The sequence below is a fragment of the Ranitomeya variabilis genome, chromosome 6 (assembly GCF_051348905.1).
Source record: "Ranitomeya variabilis isolate aRanVar5 chromosome 6, aRanVar5.hap1, whole genome shotgun sequence".
Classification (NCBI taxonomy): Eukaryota; Metazoa; Chordata; class Amphibia; order Anura; family Dendrobatidae; genus Ranitomeya; species Ranitomeya variabilis.
In genome coordinates this window covers 78,721,474-78,746,290 of record NC_135237.1, presented here as the reverse complement: position 1 = coordinate 78,746,290, position 24,817 = coordinate 78,721,474, and the positions used below count along the sequence as shown (strand labels likewise).

Genomic DNA, 24,817 nt, shown 5'->3' with positions numbered 1-24,817 from the left:
ACAACCGACGGCCCATATCCGAGCTCTTGAAGGTTTGGGAATCATTGCCACGGCCAAAAGCTCCAATATCCACGGCGATGAAGCGACACTCCGCATCCGCTATTGCCATAAGCACTACCGAAAAATATTTTTTATAATTATAAAACTCAGATCCGGTTCTGGCAGGTTTGACAATGCGGATGTGCTTTCCATCCACCGCCCCTAAACAGTTTGGGAAATCATACACGTTCAAAAATGTAGTTGAAATTTCCCGCCACATGTCCACGGTGGGTACGGGTATAAACTCCTCACGGAGTGCATTCCATAACGCACGACAGGTGTCCACAACAATTCCGGAGAGGGTTGAGATTCCAAGGCGGTATTGGAAGTGCAGGGAAGATAAACTCTCTCCTGTGGCAAGAAATCTAGAAGAAAAAGAAACAAAAACAAAAAAATTTAAAATCGGCTCTAATGGTGTTTTTTAAAAAAAAACGAAAAAAAAACAAAAACATAGAAAACATGTCATAACAACAAAGTTGACGGTCATTGGTTTAGTTTTGGAACGTACCGTAATGTCACTAACAGACGTTCCTCAGGTGGAATCGCTCTACGGAGCCGTGTGTCCTGTCGCCTTATGGATCCTTCAACACGAGCCAGTAAATCCCGGAAAGAATCTTGAGACATTCTGGTATAATCCTGGAATTTCTCCGGGTTGGCATTCAGCTCCGCATAGAGCGTGTGATATGCTCCACGGCTCTCACGCACTTCAATGATGGGGTGCCTCCAAAAACGCCGACGCTGTCTCCTTCTCCATCTTTGGCGGTTTCGGTCTTGCTCCCAAGCAAAAACACAGGCAAGGAAAATCTTGAAGCTGAACTCCAGTTTGAAATAAAAGTTATCCATAGAAAGATCCATCGTGACACCGGAAACAGTAGCAAGCTCTGAAAATTTCTGTCCCCCTAGGGTCTATATATTGAGAGACAATCATATACGGCCTCTCTATTCCCATTGGTTGTGTCTGGTTATCTTTTTTTTTTTTTTTTTTTGGAAAAATGTTCAAAAAAACGCAAACGCATGCAAAAACGCATGTAAACGCGTGTAAACGCTGCGTTTTTTTGACACACGCGTTTAACGCATGCGTCTAAAAAACGCAGCGTTTACATGCGTTTACATGCGTTTTTGCACCATGCGGTTTTTTTAAAAAACGCATGCGTTCAAAAACGCAAGTGTGAAACCAGCCTTAGTCATTCTTTTTGTGATATTGCAAAAAAAAAACTTTATATTCTCGCATCCATTACACAAAATTTATTTGTGCATACCGAGATATCCTTGAGTACAACCTTGAATAATACATATATAATTACAATAACTATAACTGTATGTATTATGCTTTGCATATTCCCGGTAACCCACCCACCGATTCCCCTGAACCAATTGGCCGGGTTAAGAAAGGAAAAGGTATCTGACCACCAGCTATCCTTATTTTGGTCATTGTCTTTGTCATACTGATCCCTGAGTCGTTGTACGTCTTCTAATTTAAATCTCATACTCATAGTACTATTCGGGTCTATATAATGACAGCAGGTGGGTCCGATGATTTGACACATACCCCCTTGTGAGGCAGTTAGGTAATCCAATACCAGGGTATGTTGGTTAGTGACTATTATAAGCTGATTCTGTACAGCTATACTAGTATTTAATATGTCCAATATATCCCAAATCTGGTCATCTAGATAATCCGTGGCTCTAACTAATTTATCCCACATCTGTGTTAACATTATTAACATCAATATCATGAGTCTTATACTGCTTTTTTGCAATGGCTTGCATGTATCCATGATGCCTTTCCTTCAAGCTTGACTGCTGTCGGAGTTGTTAACAGGACTTGGAAAGGTCCGTCAAACCTCGGTTCCAGAGTCTTTCTGGTGTGTCTTTTCACGTAGATTTGATCACCCGGTTCCAACTTGTGGCCTCCTTCGAGATTTTCTGGATCTGGAAGGGAAGCAAAAACTTGCGAATGCACTTTAGTTAAACGTTTTTGTAATTCTTGTACATAAGCAGTTAAAGTCTCAGTATTCAACATCAGTTGTTGTGGAAAATAACAACCCAAATTTGCTGCTCTACCAAAAAGAATCTCATGTGGTGACAGCTTAGCCTTCCCCCTTGGGGCGTTTCGGATGGAATACAGGGCAAGTGGTAGACACTCGGTCCAAGGCTTTCCTGTTTCTGCCATGGCCTTCTGGATTTTTAATTTTATTGTTCCATTTAATCTTTCCACTTTACCTGAACTCTGTGGGTGATACGGAGTGTGAAACTGGTTTTCTACTCCCAACATTTTCATAACATTCTGGAATATTTCCCCAGTAAAATGGGTACCCCTATCTGACTCGATCACCTCAGGCATGCCGTAACGGGGTATCAGTTCATGTGCTATTTTAATGGCAGTAGTTTTTGCTGAGGCTTTAGGAACTGGATAAGCCTCTGGCCACCCTGAGAACATGTCCACACACACAAGCACATATTCATATCCATTGTACCTAGGAAGTTGGATGTAGTCGATCTGGAGTCTTTGAAAGGGATACAGTGGTCTTACATGATGCTTGGTTGGGGTTTTAATTGTCTGACCTGGATTGTGTGCCAGGCATATAGCGCATGCAGCACACATGTTCCGAGCAAAATTACCAAAGCCTGGAGCCAACCACCTTTCTTTTACCTTGAGCGTCATACCATTTGCCGACACATGCGTGGGTAGGTGGAGGTCACTTGCCACTGCGGGGTACCAGGCTCTGGGTAAACACAACAAAGTTCATTTTTTCCATAATCCTTGCTGATCTTCTGCCCCTTTTTTCTGCCACTGCCCTCGTTCTTCGTCGTCTACCTGTTTCTGAGCTTCCTTCAATCTCTCCTCATCATCTTCAGAGCTATCTAGTGTGTGGGCATGATGTAAGGGTTTACGTGCTGCCTGTTTTGCTGCCTTGTCGGCTTTATCGTTACCCCTGGCTTCCTCGGTGTCGAGTCTCACATGTGCAGCTACCTTTATCACCGCTATTTCTTTAGTTTCTTGTGCTGCCTCCAGAATCTGTCTAATGAGGGAGGCATGTTTAACAGGTTGGCCTGAAGTAGTCATATAACCTCTGGCTCTCCATATTACGCCAAAATCGAAAATAATGCCATGTGCATATCTAGCATCAGTGTATATGTTTGCTGTCTGATCTTTGGCTATTTTTAGAGCTTCAACCAATGCCGTAAGTTCTGCTTCTTGTGCAGACTGATTAGCAGGGAGAGGTTCTGCTTTCAGCACTTCATGCTGAGTTACTACCGCATAACCTGTATGAAATTGTCCATTCATATCTGCATATCTACTGCCATCTATGAAAAGTTCAAATGTAGCATTACAGAGTGGCTTGTCACGTACATTACATAAGCCCTGAGTCTCTTGTTCCATTAATTGTACACAATCATGCATTGACTTTGATGGGTCAAAGGAGTTGGAGAGTGCAGTTTCCTCAGTATGGATGGTACCCCCCTCAGACTCTAAAGGGAGCAAAGACGCGAGATTAAGAGTCTGAATCCTGGCAAAGGAAATGTTGGGCGGCAGTAGTAGGGAACATTGTAGACGGAGGTGTCTGGCCATTGAAATATGTTTAGGTTGGACCTGGTTAAGAATGCCATGTACATCATGAGTGGTCTGAACTAGAAGTGGGTGATCAAGAACAATCTCAGAAGCTTTATCTAATAACAGTGAAATTGCGGCTACTACTCTTACACAAGAAGGTGCGGCTCTAGCTACAGGGTCCAGATGAGCTGATATGTATGCCACCGGTCTCTGTTTGTTTCCATGTTTTTGTGTGAGCACCCCTGTGGCATGTGAGGATATCTCAGCTGCCATCGATTGAAAAGGTTTAGTGTAGTCTGGGAGTCCCAAAGCCGGAGCTGATACCAGTGCTGTTTTCAAAGAGGAAAATGACTGTTTAGCCTCTTCACTGAGTGAATATGGTGTGTTGGCAATACAGTCATATAAAGGCTGCATGAGTTGACTTGCATGTATGATCCACTGTCTACAGTGTGAAACAATACCTAGGAAAGCACGCAGCTGTTTGTGATTCCTGGGTTCAAGCATGTTACGTATGGCTTCCGTACGTTGAGGTGTGAGGTGTCTGATGCCCTGTGATATGCAGTGACCTAAAAACACGACTGTTTGTTGACAAGCCTGGAGTTTCTGTCTATTTACTTTACAGCCTTCTTGCGCTAGGAAAATTAAGAAATTAACAGTTGAGGTAACTGCCGTCTGCTCATCAGGGCAACAAATAAGTAAGTCATCTACATACTGTAGAATGACTACTCCTGGTTCTGGGGTGAAATTTTTCAGCACGGTCTGCATTGCTTCAGAGTACAAAGTTGGTGAGTGTACCATACCTTGTGGCAATCTTGTCCATGCTAATTGTTTACCCTTGAATGTAAAGGCAAACAAATGCCAACAGTTCTTATGTAGTGGCACAGAAAAAAATGCGTTTGATAAGTCAATTACCGTAAAATATGCAGCAGTGCTGGGAATTTGAGACAGTAAGGTATGAGGATTCGGTACCACAGGGGTGACCGGTGCCAAAACCTTATTGATTTCCCGTAGGTCATGCACCATGCAATATTTCACCATAGTTTCTTTGGAGGACACTTTCTTTTTAACAGGATATAAGGGTGTATTGGCGGGTGACCTGATTTCTACCAAAACACCTTGTAACACATAATCCTGAATTTGTTGAGAAATCGCCAGTTCTTGCTGGGCGCTGATGGGGTATTGCCTAAGCTGAGGTAAAATGGTTCCCGGGGCAGTTTCTAACAGTATAGGAGCTACTGATAAAAACCCTACATCAGTGTCTCCTTTTGCCCATAGGCTGTCAGGAACCCGAGACAAGTCAATTTTTGCTTGTTGAGTGTAAATTTTGGGAAAATCCTTTATTGCCTGTATTCTAACATATGGTTCCAGAGTTTCTGCATCTTCAGGGATGGTCAGCATAACTGTGCCATCTTCTCTAAAATGGATGTTTGCATGCATTTTACTTAAGACATCAGTACCCAACAAGCAGGTAGGTGCACCTTTAGCAAATAAAAATTTGGATACAAAAGTTTTAGGGCCAAAGCTCACATTTAAAGGTTTTGTAAAGGGCAACGCCTGAATTTTACCATCATACCCTTCTGCATATGTAACCTTTGAGGATATATTGTCAGGATATGGTAAAAAGTCCTGATTTAAAATGGAGGATGTTGCTCCCGTATCTATCAGAAAAGGTACATTTTTACCCTCAACCTCAACTTGTATTATTGGTCTTCTAGAAGGAAGAGAGACCTGCATAACTTTCAGTCATTCTGAGCTGTCTGTTTGATCAGGCACTGGGTTATTTATCCTATTTTTGGGTACAAAGGTTCCTGAATCTATATCTGCTTTTCTCTTCCTACATTCCCTTTGGAAATGTCCTGGCTTCTTACAGTAATGACAAGTAAACTTTTGATTAGCAGAGCCAGTATTAGCCTGTGCAATTCTTACTGGCTTAGAATTTTCTCTTAAGTCCATTTCTATCCCTACAGCTTTCTGTCTAGCCAGGTGTGGGTCTTCCAAGGTTCTCCAATCAGGGGTTGCGGCCTTAAGCTTTTCCTTCACTTTTGGAGACAATCCATCTATAAAGGTTTTTGTAACTAACCTCATCATTCCTGGAGCGGTTAGATCCATGCCTTCATCTCTGAAATTATTTTCTACACTTAGATAATATTCGTCTACTGATTGTCCAGATTTCTGAGCCACCACTCCCGTTGTTCCTCTCTGCCTCTGTCTCTCCCTCATGAAAACCATTAAGTGATCTACAAATTGCGTACCTGATTCTATCGTTTGTACGGCACCATCTCCTGCTTGGGGCCTATGTACCTGTAGATTTGCTAATAGCTCCTGGAAGAGTCCAGGAGTCATTTTCATTCTACATAATTCTTCTCCATCTGCCCAAACTCCAGCGTGAGTCTGCATAATTTGCTGTATATATTGTGCAAATCTAACTGGACACTGGGTGGGATCTGGTGCGTTATGCAAGAGAGACATGCCTTCAGCGGGGGACCAAGGGAAATATTGTCGAGTTTGGTGGTATCTAGTTCCCATTACTCCGTCAGCACCAGGTTCCCTAAAGGGTCTTGGTACTACCCTAACAGGGGCAAGTACAGCGCCATGTCTAGGTGTACCACAGGCTAGGCAATCATTTCTCCAGTCTGGATTTTGTTGTCCACAGTGCGGACATACCCATCCTCCTGGTCCGGCTAAACTTTGAGGTGGTGTTTGGAGAAAAGATGGGGCATGTGGGTTAAGGTATGGGGGTGGGGTATTTTTAGATTCCACATTTTGTTTTTCTCCACAGCCTGCGGGTCTAATACACCACTTTTTACTCTGTTGATTATATGTCCATCCCTCATTTTCTGCTACCCTAGAGACATCAATCAATGCTTGGATCTGATCTATCCATTTCTTGTCTCTGATTATGCCTTTTTTTCTTTCCTGAATTCCTTCCCATAGTTTTCTACTAAAAGCTTCTGCCCTAGTAACTCCAAACTTACTAAAAATCTTTCTCAGCCCCTTAGTGGCATCTTCACCACTTCTCTCCTTTATGATAGTATAGATATCTAATTCTTCTGGTTCCGACTTTGTTTGCTTATTCCCCATTTTCTTATCCTGAGCTTTCTTGCCCTAGGTGGCGTTTGGGTATGAGAATACCTCGTTACCTTCTTCCTAAGGAGCTAGGATGTCTTTTCTTGCCCTAGGTGGCGTTTGGGTATGAGAATACCTCGTTACCTTCTTCCTAAGGAGCTAGGATGTTTAAACTGTGTTGATGTAAGAAAATCCTGATTCCTACACCTATAGCAAACAACACAAATGCAACCAGACAGAAAAAGAAAAAGAACATACAACGTATCTTGTCCCAGGCTAATTTATCTGTCCTGGGCTCATACTATCATACACAACGTATTCTTGTCCCAGGCTAATTTATCTGTCCTGGGCTCATACTATCATACACTTATCCGTCACCAGGTTTTTGTCAAAGACAGGATCAGAGATTGAACCATAGGCGCGGAGGTCTCCCCGAAAGGACGCAACCACGTTGCCCAGTGGGACAGTCACTTCTTCTGTTTCAACACCCTGGGCGGCTTATAGGGCTATTCCCAACTTCCACACACCTTTTATTCACATTCACTCTCATTCAATGCCGTACTCCGTGAGGTGATCAATTCCTAAATAGTTCAAGAACCCGAGCTATAGGTATCCTCCTCTACTAGAACTACCCGCTAAAGAACACGACACAGAAAATCTTACGGACAGTGCAGGGCAGATATAAGAGATCTAACAGTGTCTCTTACCTGGCCAGGTTTTTGTTCATCTGCCGTCCATTATCCCAGATTTTCTTTTCGTTCGTATTCTGCCGGTGTTCTTGAAGGAATACACAGACCTCGGGTCCCTGTTCAGGCGCCAGGAAATGTCAGGATCACACTCAGTCGGAGCAGCCTTTGGAAGTGGGGAATCACCAGAAATAATACACAAGACACGTCTTGTATAGTGTATCACTGGGAAGTCTCTGAAGCACGCCTGCCTTCAATGTGCTATCCCTTCTTTATATAGTTGTATCGGTAGGTTCAGTGGTTATACAAGTTTTGCATGTTTAAACAAAGAGACAAAACAGGAAAGAAAGAAAAAACTGTTTCGTGGGCGGCAGTTTCACAACAAACAGTACAAAGGCAATTCCACAGACAAGAAAAACAGGATTTCATACTATAGCTAAAATGTCCTTGAATGGATAGGTCAATATTGATCACAAATTCTTTTTGGTTCATTGAGGTAACCATTTTTGTTCCGCTCTTCACATCTCCAAAAACTCAAGTTCAATGGATGCAAGAATTGTGAAGGTGATATCAAAGAAGGGTCCTATGTTAACATGTAACTTGGCCTGTTAGGATGTTTTGAAGGTAAATAGCTTTTTGTTCAGTGAATGTGACCTCCTAACGCTGCAAATTCTACAAATGAGCATTTTCAGTTCTTTAAAACATATCAAAAGTTTAGAAATTCTACTGTGCATAATAATTTGGAACAGTGCATTTTGAGTTTTTATTCATTTTGGAGATTATACTGTTATCATTGGAAGGTTTCTTCAATAAAATTCGATGTATACTCTAACGGGTGATGACTTTTATTAGACTGACTGTTCATTTGCACCGACCATTTTGGAAAATCTGAGAAAAATGTCATTTACATAATAATTTGGAACACGGTGTATTCTAGGGAGGACATGGGGAGTGCATTATGCTATATGGGGTGCATTATCTTGTATGGAGGACCATGGGGGTGCACTATATTGTATTGCAGACCTAGTGAGGTGCATTATACTGTACAGAATGTCATTATGTTTTTTTTGGGGGGGGAGGGAAGTAGCAAATGAGAACTTCTGCTATGGGGCCCCATGATTTCTATGTATGTCCCTGAGTTGGGAATACCACTGTAAGTTATACTCCTGGCGCAGGTCGTGCTCTCATCGTTCATCCACCTTTTTGTTCTTTCCTATATTGTAGCCTCTTGATTGCACTCATCCTGCAATGACAGAGGAGGGACACGAGCTCTGATAGTGACGTACCCTGGGAACATCTGCATTTTATTATACACACAAAATTCATCTTTATCTTCATTTACAAAAAGGCGCCTTATTGAAACCCAGAACTGGGGACCTGAGAAACAGCTCTGCACTTACAATGAACGTCCACTAGGTGGCGTTTATTTTCTGAAGGCTGAAACCGCTCAGCCCAGTACAAAGGCTCTATGATTGTATTACTCCGCCCAGTGTTCCTATGGAAACCAGAGGACGCTGAGTGCACGGTACTTTATGTGTATTCCTCCGCACCAACAAGTCCATTTGTTATTGTAAGTACAGCGCCGTGTCCGGTGTGTCCGGTGTGTGTCCGGGGTATAACGGGGAGTCTGGGGGAGGACAGGATGTAATGTTGGATAACGTTGTGACAGTGCAGCAAAGCGGAGTCCAGTGACTTGTCTGCCGCGAGAGGCTGCAGCTCTTGTTTCTGTAGTCCTGATCCAGTTATTGACTTTTTTATTTATTGCTTTTCTTCTGGAGAAGATGGTGAATGACGACTAACAAGGCTTTAGTCTTTTACAGCCTAAATTTAAAAAAATGTAAAAAAAGTAAATCATATAAGTGTTAAAATCTCCCCTCCCCCCACACACCAAAAAACGTATTTATTAAATCCCCCCCCCCCCCCATCCTGCTGACTCCCATGTGATCGGCATATGACCCTGTCCGGTCTCTCCTGCTGCAGCGATGACATCATGTCTCTACATGTCAGCAGCGGCCAATCACTGGTTGACTCTCCTGACGTGATGTCACCACTGCAGCCAGTGATTGGCCGCTACGGTCATGTAGAGAAATGATGTCATCGCTGCAGCAGGAGACACGGGGACCAGGAGCGCCCGGCTCTTGACTACAAGTCTTTGCTGAGACGTCTGTTTTGTTTTTTTTGCATGTGAGACAATATTAGCCTGTATTTCATCAGTGCGCTGGATCCAGTTTTATCCATTTTTGTCCGTGTGTCTATTTTTACCAACATTGTTGCATCCATTTATTCCATATGCAAAAATGTAAAAAATACAAACATCCCCTATCCATTATATGTAAAAAACAAACAAAAAACAAACAGACATAAGCGGCCCATTACTACAAACAGCGAGCATGTGAACAGAACCTTTAAAAGGGGTTATCCACCTTTGTTGACAATTTTTTTTCTTATGTCAATATATATATATAATTGGGGCTAAAAATCATTTTTGTTATTGGGTTTCATTAAAAATGTTGCAAAGAGTTTGTATTGTATAGCCCAAGCCACGCACTGCCGGCTGCAGAAGGCCGTCAGTCGGCCCATTCTCTGATGGGGAGTGTGTAACTCTTCTATCTGTCTTCTTCTGAGCTCATCTGGAATGATTTATGGGCAAAATACAGTTTAGTGCAGGGAAATAATGATCTTATAAAATCCAAATGGTGCAACCACAACTATGTGATTTGCATACATGCGGCCTCGATCAATTGTACAAGGCCGAACATAGTCTAGTTGGATTGTGGCTAGAAGTATGGAAATCACCAGCTTGCATATACGCTGCCGGCATCGGAGAATCCCTACACACTGTGAGGAGTCACATAGAGTGACTGTAAACCTGTAGCCAAAGGCCGGACAGCACACAATATAACACGGCTTTCAGTTGTTGGGACTAGTCTAGTCAGATTTCAGGGACATGATTTGAATTCATTAGAATTTTTGTTGGGTAAATTGGTTGTTTTTATGTGTGATTCTTCTACTTCAAGGGGTTGTCCAGGACTTTGGTGACCTTTCTGTAACGTAGGCCATTAGTATGAGATCAATTGGGGTCCAATGCCCGGCACCCGCACTGGTCAGCTGAAATCTCTGGCATCAGTTGGATATAAGCAGTGTACTGGGCGGAGCATAGCCACTCTATACATTGCTTAGTGGCCTTCTGCACTTTATCTCCCATTTACTTGCTGCTGATGAATAATGCTCTTTATCTGCCATTTACTTGCTGCTGATGAATACTGCACTTTATCTCCCATTTACTTGCTGCTGATGAATACTGCTCTCTATCTGCCATTTACTTGCTGACGAATACTGCTCTTTATCTGTGATTTACTTGCTGCTGATGAATAATGCTCTTTATCTGCCATTTACTTGCTGATAATAAATAGTGCTCTTTATCTCCCATTTACTTGCTGCTGATGAATACTGCACTTTATCTCCCATTTACTTGCTGTTGATGAATATCTCACTTTATCTCCCATTTACTGCTGATGAATACTGTGCTTTATCTGTCATTTACTAGCTGCTGATGAATACTGCACTTTATCTCCCTTTTACTGCTGATGAATACTGTGCTTTATCTGCCATTTACTAGCTGCTGATGAATACTGCTCTTTTGCTCCCATTTACTTGCTGCTGATGAATACTGCACTTTATCTCTCATTTACTTGCTGCTGATGAATACTGCGCTTTAGCTCCCATTTACTTGCTGCTGATGAATACTGCACTTTATCTCTCATTTACTTGCTGCTGGTGAATACTGCTCTTTAGCTCCCATTTACTTGCTGCTGCTGATGATGAATACTGCTCTTTAGCTCCCATTTACTTGTTGGTGATGAATACTGCTCTTTAGCTCCCATTTACTTGCTGCTGATGAATACTGCTCTTTAGCTCCCATTTACTTGTTGGTGATGAATACTGCTCTTTAGCTCCCATTTACTTGCTGCTGATGAATACTGCTCTTTAGCTACCATTTACTTGTTGGTGATGAATACTGCTCTTTAGCTCCCATTTACTTGTTGGTGATGAATACTGCTCTTTAGCTCTCATTTACTTGCTGCTGATGAATACTGCGCTTTAGCTCCCATTTACTTGCTGCTGATGAATACTGCACTTTATCTCTCATTTACTTGCTGCTGGTGAATACTGCTCTTTAGCTCCCATTTACTTGCTGCTGCTGATGATGAATACTGCTCTTTAGCTCCCATTTACTTGTTGGTGATGAATACTGCTCTTTAGCTCCCATTTACTTGCTGCTGATGAATACTGCTCTCTATCTGCCATTTACTTGCTGACGAATACTGCTCTTTATCTGTGATTTACTTGCTGCTGATGAATAATGCTCTTTATCTGCCATTTACTTGCTGATAATAAATAGTGCTCTTTATCTCCCATTTACTTGCTGCTGATGAATACTGCACTTTATCTCCCATTTACTTGCTGTTGATGAATACCTCACTTTATCTCCCATTTACTGCTGATGAATACTGTGCTTTATCTGCCATTTACTAGCTGCTGATGAATACTGCACTTTATCTCCCATTTACTGCTGATGAATACTGTGCTTTATCTGCCATTTACTAGCTGCTGATGAATACTGCTCTTTTGCTCCCATTTACTTGCTGCTGATGAATACTGCACTTTATCTCTCATTTACTTGCTGCTGATGAATACTGCGCTTTAGCTCCCATTTACTTGCTGCTGATGAATACTGCACTTTATCTCTCATTTACTTGCTGCTGGTGAATACTGCTCTTTAGCTCCCATTTACTTGCTGCTGATGATGATGAATACTGCTCTTTAGCTCCCATTTACTTGTTGGTGATGAATACTGCTCTTTAGCTCCCATTTACTTGCTGCTGATGAATACTGCTCTTTAGCTCCCATTTACTTGTTGGTGATGAATACTGCTCTTTAGCTCCCATTTACTTGCTGCTGATGAATACTGCTCTTTAGCTACCATTTACTTGTTGGTGATGAATACTGCTCTTTAGCTCCCATTTACTTGTTGGTGATGAATACTGCTCTTTAGCTCTCATTTACTTGCTGCTGATGAATACTGCGCTTTAGCTCCCATTTACTTGCTGCTGATGAATACTGCACTTTATCTCTCATTTACTTGCTGCTGGTGAATACTGCTCTTTAGCTCCCATTTACTTGCTGCTGCTGATGATGAATACTGCTCTTTAGCTCCCATTTACTTGTTGGTGATGAATACTGCTCTTTAGCTCCCATTTACTTGCTGCTGATGAATACTGCTCTTTAGCTCTCATTTACTTGCTGCTGATGAATTCTGCTCTTTAGCTCCCATTTACTTGAATGGAAGATAAAACTCAGTACTTGCCAGTGACCACTCAGCAATGTTTCAGGCTGCTGTGTACATCGCATATTTCTGGCAGCTGCCGGAGCAGAGTTCAGCTGATCAGTAAGTATGCCGGGTATCAGACCCCCAACAATCTCATACTGATGACCTATGCAATAAAGTATTTAATATATCACAAAAATCAATTAATAATAATATGAAACAAGTTTGTTTTGCTATTTAGTAATTTCAGGTCCTTGGTACAAAGACAAGATGACGACAGATGAGGTTCTTCCAAGAGTCAGCCTGTCCCCAGACCCTGCTATGTACCGACCAAAGCCTTCTTCTGAAAAGACTCAGGTATAATGCTGTAAGAGAAGGGAATAAATGATGCTGACAGCCTCATTTCCAGGGAGGTGTGCACTTTTTCAATGGGAGTTGATTAACCTTTTCAGCATCTTTGTTTCCCATTACTTCATTTCAGGATTCTCTTTGATTCCACACCACAAATTTGCAACAATTTACAGTACAGTACAAATAAATGGAGCGTTCAAAACCCAATTCACATATGTTGGCAGCAATCATAGCATTCTACAAATTTTCAGATCTATAGGATGCTGATAATTGAGCAAATTTTCACAGCGGATTTCAGTTATTCAATACTTTGTAATGCAGTAGGCTGAAATCTACTGCTCAGTCTGTGGTACATGCAGATTTAGTTGCAAATTTTATTGCTGCATCCTTCTGATTTTTGGACAAATCCACAGCCGAAATTTTTCTCCATATGTAAACATAGCCTAAAAGACTGGGACATCAAGGGTCCCAAGTGCAGCGGTGCATAGGACTTAGTGATGTAACTGGAAAGTACGGTAAATCAGTGTTGGACGCTGCGAGACTGTGAGACATGAAAACAATTTTTGGGTCAATCTGGGCTGTGGAATTGAGTCACGTAGGGAAAATGCACTGGTGGGACTTATAGGGACAATGAGAAGCCCAGTGGGTTTGTGAAAGAAAGGCCAAGCAATAGAGAGTTATCCCTACTTCTTAAAGGTTCAAGTGTTGCGCTGCAAGTTAAAGTTGATATACTGCTGTTACAAGTTAGATTGAGCGGTTACCTAAAGGGTTTTTCCCTAAATATTAAATTATCTCCAGGGACTATTTCACTAATTTCTGGGGTCAGACCACTGAGTCCACCTGAGATCCTGAGTTGGGGCTCTGGAACCTGGGAATGGCCGTGAAAGGAGTGGAGGTGTGCATTCTTGAGCTTCGCTCCATTCATTGTTTATGGGACCGCCGGAGAAAGGTGACAGCAGCCGTGGGCGTTATTTCACCCTGGGCAAATATTTATTCAGCTAAAGTACACTCCTCAAAAAATAAAGGGAACACTTAACAGAATATAACTCCAAGTAAATCAAACTGTCCACTTAGGAAGCAACACTGTTTGACAATCAATTTCACATGCTTGTGTGCAAATGGAATAGACAACAGATGGAAATTATTGGCAGTTATCAAGACACACTCCATAAAGGAGTGGTTCTGCAGGTGGGGACCACAGACCACATCTCAGTACCAATGCTTTCTGGCTGATGTTTTGGTCACTTTTGAATGTTGGTTGTGCTTTCACACACGTGGTAGCATGAGATGGACTCTACAACCCACACAAGTGTCTCAGGTAGTGCAGCTCATCCAGGATGGCACATCAATGCGAGCTGTGGCAAGGTTTGCTGTGTCTTTCAGCGTAGTGTCCAGAGGCTGGAGGCGCTACCAGGAGACAGGCCAGTACACCAGATGTGGAGGGAGCCATAGGAGGGCAACAACCCAGCAGCAGGACTGCTTCCTCAGCCTTTGTGCAAGGAGGAACAGGAGGAGCACTGCCAGAACCCTGCAAAATGACCTCCAGCAGGCCACAAATGTACATGTGTCTGCACAAACAGTTAGAAACCGACTCCATGAGGATGGTCTGAATGCCCGACGTCCATAGATGGAGGTTGTGCTCACAGCCCAACACCGCGCAGGACGCTTGGTATTTGCCAAAGAACACCAGGATTGGCAAATTCACCACTGGGGCCCTGTGCTCTTCACAGATGAAAGCAGGTTCACACTGAGCATATGTGACAGACGTGACAGAGTCTGGAGACGCCGTGGAGAGCGATCTGCTGCCTGCAACATCCTTCAGCATGACCGGTTTGGCAGTGGGTCACTAATGGTGTGGGGTGGCATTTCTTTGGAGGGCTGCACAGCCCTCCATGTGCTCCCCAGAGGTAGCCTGACTGCCATTTGGTACCGAGATGAGATCCTCAGACCCCTTGTGAGACCATATGCTGGTGCAGTTGGCCCTGGGTTCCTCCTAATGCAGGACAATGCCAGACCTCATGTGGCTGGAGTGAGTCACCAGTTCCTGCAAGATGACGGCATTGAAGCTATGGACTGGCCCGCCCGTTCCCCAGACCTGAATCCAATTGAACACATCTGGGACATCATGTCTCGCACCATCCATCCAACGTCACGTTGCACCACAGACTGTCCAGGAGTTGGCGGATGCTTTAGTCCAGGTCTGGGAGGAGATCCCTCAGGAGTCCATCCGCGCCTCATCAAGAGCATGCCCCAGCGTTGTAGGGAGATCATACAGGCACGTGGAGGCCACACACGCTACTGAGCGTCATTTCTTTGTATTGAGGCATTTCCACTGAAGTTGGATCAGCCTGTAACTTAATTTTCCACTTTTATTTTGAGCATCATTGCAACGCCAGACCTTCATGGGATATTAGTTGTGATTTACGTTGATCATTTTTAGGTTTTATTGTTCTCAACACATTCCACTATGTAATGAATAAAGATTTACAACTGGAATATTTCATTCAGTGATATCTAGGATGTGGGATTTTAGTGTTCCCTTTATTTTTTTGAGTAGCGTAGTTCTGTGTCTAAATGCCCTGATTGAGCCAATGTCGCGTGTTGGCTCCGATAGTCCACCTAAGCTAGACTGCCGATGACATAGTTTGGATAATTAGTTTCTGATTACTTGTAAGGTTTATTAATATTTTTATATTTTCTCTTCTTCACAGGATATATCTCATTTATTAACAAGTCTCTTCAAAAATGAATATACTGGAGAAGTTATTGGTAAAGACACAGGAGCCAACCTGATCCGGTCAAAGGGAGGTGACAACCCTTACCATCAAAAATTTGTAGAGGAACTAAAGCAGGTAATTGTTTTCCCCTGAACATTATGAACCTGTAAAGACACGCCATATTTGTTGTGATGGAAAGTATACAATGCGTGGGGTTTCACAATAAACCGACGCAAATTTTAGAATATTTTGTGGATTTGAACCTGAACTTTATGTCATGTTTTATTTCTGATCATTTGCTATGGATTCCACATTTTGCAAGATTTTTTTGCCACTTTTAAATATATCCTGAAATTATGTTCATATATTATTGTGATAATGGGTCAAGGAAGCCACACCACTATATCACTAGAAAATGGTTCTTATTTAAGGTACGGTATTTATTAAAGCCATAACATAAAATTGCCTAGTTAAAAATATCTAAAAATTACTGACTAAAGCTATGTCTTCCTGTAAGGGGATGTAAATGCTACTTTTCTGTATGAGCCCCGCACACTTCATAGACGTAGACACGTATCTGGTCAACATCCGTTGGGGTATCAAACATATTGGTGGCTCAGTGATTAGCGCTGTTGCTTTGTATGTTTGTGTGTTCTCCCCGTGTTTCTGTGGGTTTAATCCCACACTTGAAACATACTGAAAGGGAATTTAGATTGTGAGCCACAATGAGGACAACGATGCTAATGTCTGTACTGCGCTGCAGAATATGATGGCGCTATATAAGTGAGTAAAGTGAGAACATCAGAGACAGTTTTAGTTGACAACCCCCAGAACCCTTCCTCCCAAATACCCAGCCCTCCACCTCCAAAACCAACTTCTCCACCATTACAGAAGATCGACTCTCCACTCTACTCTCAAGATCGCATCTCACCACCTGTGCACTTGACCCGATCCCTTCCCACTTCATCCCAAACCTCGCCACAGTCTTCATCCCAACGCTAACCCATCTCTTCAACCTATCACTAACAACTGGTGTTTTCCCCTCAAGCTTTAAACATGCCTCAATCACACCTATCATCAAAAAGCCCTCTCTTGACCCATCCTCTGTATCGAGCTACCGCCCTATATCACTTCTCCCCTATGCCTCAAAACTACTAGAACAACACGTCCATCTTGAACTGTCCTCCCATCTATCTTCCTGCTCCCTCTTTGACCGCTTACAATCAGGCTTCCGTTCACATCACTCCACTGAAACGGCCCTAAGGTCACCAATGACCTATTAACCGCCAAGAGCAAGCGACACTACTCTATCCTACTCCTCCTGGACCTGTCCTCTGCCTTTGACACAGTGGACCATTCCCTGTTGTTGCGGACCCTCTCATGCCTTGGTATCACTGACTTGGCCCTATCCTGGATCTCGTCATACCTAACTGACCGGACATTCAGCGTCTCCCACTCACACACCACCTCCTCACCTCGCCACCTATCTGTCGGAGTCCCGCAAGACTCAGTTCTAGGGCCCCTGCTCTTCTCCATTTACACTTTTGGCCTGGGACAGCTCATAGAATCTCACGGTTTTCAGTATCATCTCTATGCTGATGACACACAGATCTACATCTCTGGACCAGATATCACCACCCTACTAACCAGAATCCCTCAATGTCTATCCGCTATTTCATCCTTCTTCTCTGCTATATTTCTAAAACTTAACATGGAAAAAATAGAATTCATCTTCTTTCCCCCAACGAACCTATCCATTACAGTAAATGGCTGCTCACTCTCCCCAGTCCCACAAGCTCGCTGTCTCGGCGTAATCCTTGACACTGATCTCTCCTTCAAACCACATATCCAAGCCCTTTGCACTTCCTGCCACCTTTAACTCAAAAATATTTCACGGATCCGTACATTCCTAAACCAAGAATCTGAAAAAAACCCTAGTCCATGCCCTCATCATCTCCCACCTCGACTACTGTAACCTCCTGCTCTGTGGCCTCCCCTTTAACACTCTCGCACCCCTCGAATCTATTCTAAACTCAGCTGCCCGACTAATCCACCTGTCCCCCCGCTATTCCCCGGCCTCTCCCCTCTGTCAATCCCTGCACTGGCTCCCCATTACCCAGAGATTCCAGTACAAAAGCCTAACCATGATATACTATACAAAGCCATCCAGAACCTGTCTCCTCCATACATCTGTGACCTCGTCTCCCGGTACTTTCCTGCACGCAACCTCCGATCCTCACAAGATCTCCTTCTCTACTCCCCTCTTATCTCCTCTTCCCACAATCGCATATAAGATTTCTCTCGCGCATCACCCATACTCTGGAACTCTCTACCACAACATATCAGACTTTCACCTACCATCGAAACCTTCAAAAACAACCTGAAGACCCACCTCTTCCGACAAGCCTACATCCTGCAGTAACCACCGATCGACCAAACCGCTGCATGACCAGCTCTATCCTCACCTACTGTATCCTCACCCATCCCTTGCAGATTGTGAGCCCTCGCGGGCAGGGTCCTCTCTCCTCCTGTACCAGTCGTGACTTGTATTGTTCAAGATTATTGTACTTGTTTTTATTATGTATACCCCTCCTCATATGTAATGCACTATGGAATAAATGGTGCCATAATAATAAATAATAAAATAAATACTTATTATTGTAATATAAATCTTCATGCTATTAGTTTTTGTAGAGATTAGTAAATTAGATGTTGCAATTACTAATTAACATGTGTAACGTTTCATGGATTGTTTCATTCCATTTCACTACTTTTGTTTCTGTGCCTGAAGATTCGTACAGAATATGACAGCAGAATGGCGGAGTGTGACAAGGTGGAACGTCACATCATCCAGGCACGCGCTCGAGCAACTGCTGAAGAGGAACGGATGCTAGACTGTCTGAAGAATGAAGCTGGAGACTCATTCCAAATCCTGGGATTACCTCCAGGTAAAAAAGAGCAAGCCAGGGACACGTTAATGAAGATCTCTTGACTTCTGGTGCCTCTACAGAGGACAGCAGGGCTATTGTATGATGTGAGAAGATAACTATTGAAGCTTTTGATGAATATGTAAAATATAAGAGCAGCCAAATGTCTCAGGGCTGTTCCTATTTGCAAACTTGTGGGAAAGTGTGCCTGGTCATAAGTGTTAGGCTTGGTTCACACACATGCAGTGCTTAGCACAATATCGGGGTCTCTGTCAGAATCTGCAAAATGCAGGATTCTGATAGGAACAGTAATTGACCCCAAATGGAGCCAGTAGAAGTTGACGGACACTTTGGACCTTGCCTGGCTTCCATCCTGGAAATATTCATTTTTTTTTCAAGCATGCACGTGTTCTGCCATGTTCTTGTTGCATGGCTGAAAAAGTCTAAAACTTCTAGGATGGAGACCACTCAGTGCCACATTGTCTCCATCTTTATTGAAGTGAATTGCTATAGGGGTTTTTGTCAAGATCCTATTTTTTGGGGATTCTGATACAAATCTCATGTCATGCTCAGCGGAGAGCCCTGTATGAGTACATACAGTGGAGATTGTTAAAAGTAAAATGTAAAAGTTTGGGTATCCGTGTATCGTTGGCCTTCTCACTTTTCCATTACACAGTCTGCTGGGAATCATTACTGGAAAATGATTTAAGAATGCAGAATGCAGACTGCTGACCTATAAATCTGGGACTTCGTACTCGCCGTACTGTAAAGAGTGTGTAATATCACCAATAAGCAATAGTTGAAAGGGTGTATGTCAGCACAAAACAACTGCTCACCTAAGCACATCACCTTGTAGGCGACATTGCTTTGAAAAATAATTTCTTGTGTCCAAATTATTTTCTACATTTGCTAGAAATTAACAGAAGAGGAACTCAGTGCGCATTAACCCCTGAGCCCACAAGAAGAGAACCAAATGAAGAAATACCCTTAAAATATCATATTTCTTTTCAAATATTAAAAATTTCAACAAGTATGGTACAAATACAAAAAACACCCAGAGGGGCAGGAACACACCCTAGCATATAGTACAATTATATAGCCCAATATAGCAGAAAAGGAGTTTCTGAGATTTGTGAGATTTATAAAGCTTATTCAAAGCTCTGAGCCACTCAGTTATTGCCTATTTTGTCCAGCAAATGAAATAATGTACATTTGAATAGTGCCCTAATCAGGCATACTAAGTAGGTAACACCTATGTAAGCGCCAATATTTCAGGTATATATTACCTCGTGGCTGTAGACAGAGCAATGGGTCCAATAAAGCAATGGGTCCAATACCAGATAACTCCGGGTGATTCCGTGCTCCCCTGTTGCCCCGACGCGTGTTTCGCCCTTGGCTTCTTCCGCCCCCGAATGATATTTTAAGGGTATTTCTTCATTTGGTTCTCTTCTTGTGGGCTCAGGGGTTAATGCGCACTGAGTTCCTCTTCTGTTGATTTATATATTCTGAAGTGCCAATTAGTATCTTGGGACATTACGGTTGAATAATTATTTGCTAGAAATTGTTGTTTTTTTCAAATATGCTAATGAGCTGCTTGCTGCACCTCCCCAGCTGCTTCTGCTTTGCCCATCTCCACCTTCATCTTCCGTGATTGACAGCTCTGGTTTTACAGGGATCAGGGGAGGGCAAAAATAGATGGAAAACAAGTAATTGGGAAGGCACATTGAAATGATCGGTCACACAAAGGGTGAATGGAGCAATTCATTAGCATATGTAATAAATAACTTATTTGGCCAAATGCAGCAATGGATTTGGACATTAAATGTACAATATTTATTAGGGCTATGTCCCTTATAAAGGTCTGGGCTTGTTTTGAACAGTCATTTGGTGTTGACATGCTCCCTTATAATACGTTTTGTGGATGACATGTTTCATTTATTTGACTCTACACAAAAAAAAAATGCAAAAATAAAAGGCATTGTATACAATACCTTATGAATTAACTAATAATTTATTCTTCATAGTTGAATCCTATTTTAGATGGTGTGTCGATAACGACCTCCTGAAGAAGCACAAACTCATCTGTCCCGACGATTACATCACAGACACGCAGGCCATTACTAGAGCTCCTAGAGGTATGTGCCTTCTGCAAAAAAAAACCTTTAAACCAAAGAATATGCCATATGAGTCAAGGCTTAAAGGGGTTGTCCACCACTTTAATGGTGGTGTAAAAATAAAACATATATCATTGTCTACCAATCCCAGGCCTCTTTTCTTGCACTATACCTGAAGCCCTGGTCTCCAAGCTTCCCGTTACATTAGGGACGGGATATGACTTCTGCAGCCAATTACTGTCTAGTGATTGGCTGCAGCAGTCACATGCTCCTACCACCCGATCAAGATATACAGAGACCTCACATGTGGGTTCATAAGGAGTAGTGCACCTGTCTCATGACAAATTTACTATCATGGTGTGCTAACCAGTTGACCAATTATATCTCCTATGCTGTTGTATTTTAGGATTATCTGAGCCTTCTTTATATAAGGAGACATTCAGTTTTCACCAACATGTTTCCAGAAGCCCCGTGGATAATGGATACAGTGACCCTTCACCTCCAAAAACCTCGCCTAAGGGTCTGGTAGAAGCCTCGATATCTAGCTTGACTTTATCATCATCATTATCTAGCTCTGAAAATATAAGCCAAAGGAAGCCAAGTACGGTAAATGTCACACTAGTAATGCAGAACACAGAACTAGCACCCGCCGCTGTCTTCTCCGTCTATCGCTGCCGCTTCGGATGGTCTCCAGCAGTTTGTGACCTGTCAGATCGCTCCAGTGTTTACTGGTGGGAGTCGGAGGTCACTTTTTTAATGCAAATCTATGAGATCCTTCTTCTGGCTTCTTTATGAATGTTATAGATTTGCATTGAGAGCTTGTGACGTATCTTCTGATTTCTAGCCAGTCACAAAATGGCGCCGCGGGACTGGAGCAACGTGAAAGAAGGTGAAGATGCCGGTGGGTAAGTTATAAACTAGTGTCAGAGACCTTACATTAGAAGCACCACTCCAGCGCTGAAAAAAGCTCCACTGCAGCCGTGCTTTAAAAACCCACTTTAAGCCTAATTTCTGAAACAGTTGAGGCAAAAAGAAAACACCCATCGAAAAACACTGCACCCAAAAACCATATTAAAAAAAAAAAAAAAACACTCCAAAATATTTTTTTAGGTGGGCTTTTATACAGAAAAATCCACATAAAATAACATTAGGTATACCTTCCAGTAGAAAAAAATGCCCCATAAACGTATCAGCGTAAAAATAAAGTGTTATTGTAAACATTTTTTACACCGTTAGTGAGCTCATCTGGCAGCACCTTGTCACCTTTATCACCACATTGAAGTTTAACTTTTAACTGGTTATAATTCAGCTTAGCAGATTTTTCAGGAGAAGAGAGGTAAGGGTTACAAAAATGTCTGACACAAGCTTACTGATTGATTCACTATTAACTTATTCTGGAATCTGCTGTATACTGTGATTCATATACGCTGCAGAAGCCAAACAGTCACACATTCTTTTTATGAAATATTACTATTAAAATGCTTTTATCCAAATATACAAAGAACAATTCAGGTGCACTGGCCTGCCAACAAATGATGATGCCCAGTCTATGTTGCCCAGTCGTCTCGCCGTATTCGATCTTATATACTTAGTACATGCTAGATTTTAGAAACAGATTCAGATTAATTTCGAAGTCTGTGCAGAAAATCCCTTTTTATCTTCCAGAAGTCTAGATCATCAAAGAAAAGATTACAGAAGGCGGAGATGAGTGCGGAAGAAAGAGAGGCTGAGCGAGCCCGTCTGTGCCAGCTAGAAAAGAGACACAATTTCCTTAAAAATCCCCGGTTTTTACCACCAAACAGTCAGCATGGAGGACGGTCTCTTATTCTCCCAACAAAGAAAAAGGAAATGTTAATTTCTGGGAAGAACAGAGTGATTGAGGAGCAGTAAGACATTTCCTAGTCATTGAAGGCTGCCTAAATGGTGGTGATTTCCTGCATAGTGTTAATTCATTATAAGTGGGGTCTGTAAATGTATCCGTAAAATAAAAAGAGAGTGGAATATTTGAGTCCCCGCGGCTTTATGTCTCGCGGCTGTTCGAACAAACAGACAATCCCGACGTGTTGCTGCTGTCGAACAGCCACGAGACATGCAGCCGCCGGGGCTCGAACATATTTTTTGAGCACGCCGTAGTCATTCAGTTAGCACCCGAGCATGCTCAGATAACACCTGAGCATGTTCGCTAATCACTAAAAATGATCAATTACCGTAATTCTTTTTCCATTTTTTTCAGTGATACAAATGAGCCAATACCAGTGTTCCTGGCTAACCCTCCCGTTGTGTTCTTCCCCGAATATAATGTTGGACAGATATATGAAGTAGGTTATTTGCTTGCGCCATGTATAACATGTACTTTTGAATGCAATTAAGACGTGTAGGAGGTAATGTATAAACGGGGTCAACATGTTTTTATTTGATATCATTTTGGGATAGATACCATGTTATGATTGGTTCTTATTGCATATTTTTTGTGGTGTTCGAAAAATCATAGTACTGATCTGATTTATTTCTCCTTTTGACATTTACCAAACAGGTTAATTAATTTTATAGGGGGAAAAAAATTGTGCAAAAATCCAGCGAGGATTCCCCTTGCTGTATTTGTGCACATTTATTTCCTGCTTGACCCTTTGCCATACCAATGGATTTATCCATTCATCGAGGATTCCTCTTTTCCATGATGAGCTGATTGTTTCTTTCTATTTGACAATTAATTTTATAGTTTGATAGATTGGACATTTACAGAAGTGGAGATACCGCTTGTCTTTATTTTCTAAATAGGGAAAGGGTGAGTGTTTAGAATTTTTATATATTTTTTTTAATATTTTTAAAAACTTTTTGGGGGGGATTTTTACTATATTTTGCAGTACTCTTGGGGGACTTCAACCTGTGATTACACTATTGCTACTACTCCTATAAACACCAATCGCAGGTTGCCTTTCATGGGAGTACCATCATGACAGGCAAGAGGGTCTTCAGCAGACCCTCAGTTGTGATGGCAACCCATTGGCGCCCTGCAGTCACATTGCAGATAGGGTTGTGGATGACGAGAGCAGCGCATCCACCGGGCTGCACACTGTAAATACTGTTAGGAAATGACAGTTGCATTCACCATGTTAACAGCTGCGAGCGGAGCTCTGCTCCATTTGCGGCTGTTAGAAGCAGATGATGGCAGAATAATACAGTCATCATCTGCCAAGGAAGATGTTGGCTCAGTTCCAGCGTCAAAGAAGTAGGCTCGAAATATGATGTACCAATATGTCATATGTCAGAAAGGAGTTAATCTTTGCTGCGAAATGACAAACACTGATTGGCTGTTGTGATTATACCATTAATGTTATTTAGAAATATCTATACTATACCCTATACTTACCCAAAAGTCCAAGGCTAAACTTTCCCAAATTAAAATCTTCATGGGGTATTCCCACTCCCACATTTATTTGTATCTGCTGGAAATGCCATAAATGTCTGATAGCTGCACGTCCTACCTTTGGGACCAACATCCGTCATGAGTACTGGACTCCATTTTGAACCTCAGGGGAGGAGGCCGCATACGTATGGCAAGTGTGCACATCAATTTCCGGAACTCAAAGGAAAGGTGATGCATGGACGGCCTTATTCCTGGACGGCAGGCTGCCGGGTTCTGTTCTAGTGATAAATGCAGGACCCATAGGTGGGGTACGGCATATCTGTACCAGGTTTACAGTCCCTTTCCATGGAGCAATATTTAAAACTATTTATGGTCAGTGGTCAGTTTTCTAAAAACATGTAATGAGGATCTGATTTTTATGACTTATTATTCTGCCTATGAAAATGTTATTTATTATGCATTAAGGAATGGTGTAAGTTATATTGAGATTTGATTGTTATCAGGAAATAGAGCTAATTAGTCTCCTTCCCTCACATATAGATGACGGTGGAGCTGAGAAATATGACTGCATCAAGTCGCCATGTCAGGGTGATCCCTCCATCAACTCCGTACTTCTCTGTAGGCCTTGGTAAGGCAGCAGACAGGTTTGACAACATGTATATTAA

At 42.3% G+C, this 24,817-nt stretch overlaps 1 protein-coding gene across 1 annotated transcript in view; it reads left to right on the top strand.

The window, feature by feature from the left end:
- The window catches only part of DLEC1 (DLEC1 cilia and flagella associated protein), a 144,864-nt gene that overhangs the window by 59,448 nt on the left and 60,599 nt on the right, over positions 1-24,817 (top strand). Inside the window, exons 2-9 of the mRNA XM_077268701.1 lie at positions 12,918-13,033; positions 15,739-15,879; positions 18,536-18,692; positions 20,696-20,806; positions 21,192-21,391; positions 22,451-22,671; positions 23,019-23,103; positions 24,693-24,780. Of these exons, the coding sequence (XP_077124816.1) occupies positions 12,947-13,033; positions 15,739-15,879; positions 18,536-18,692; positions 20,696-20,806; positions 21,192-21,391; positions 22,451-22,671; positions 23,019-23,103; positions 24,693-24,780 (1,090 nt within the window). The 5' untranslated portion in view covers positions 12,918-12,946. The remainder of the gene's footprint in view (positions 1-12,917; positions 13,034-15,738; positions 15,880-18,535; positions 18,693-20,695; positions 20,807-21,191; positions 21,392-22,450; positions 22,672-23,018; positions 23,104-24,692; positions 24,781-24,817) is intronic.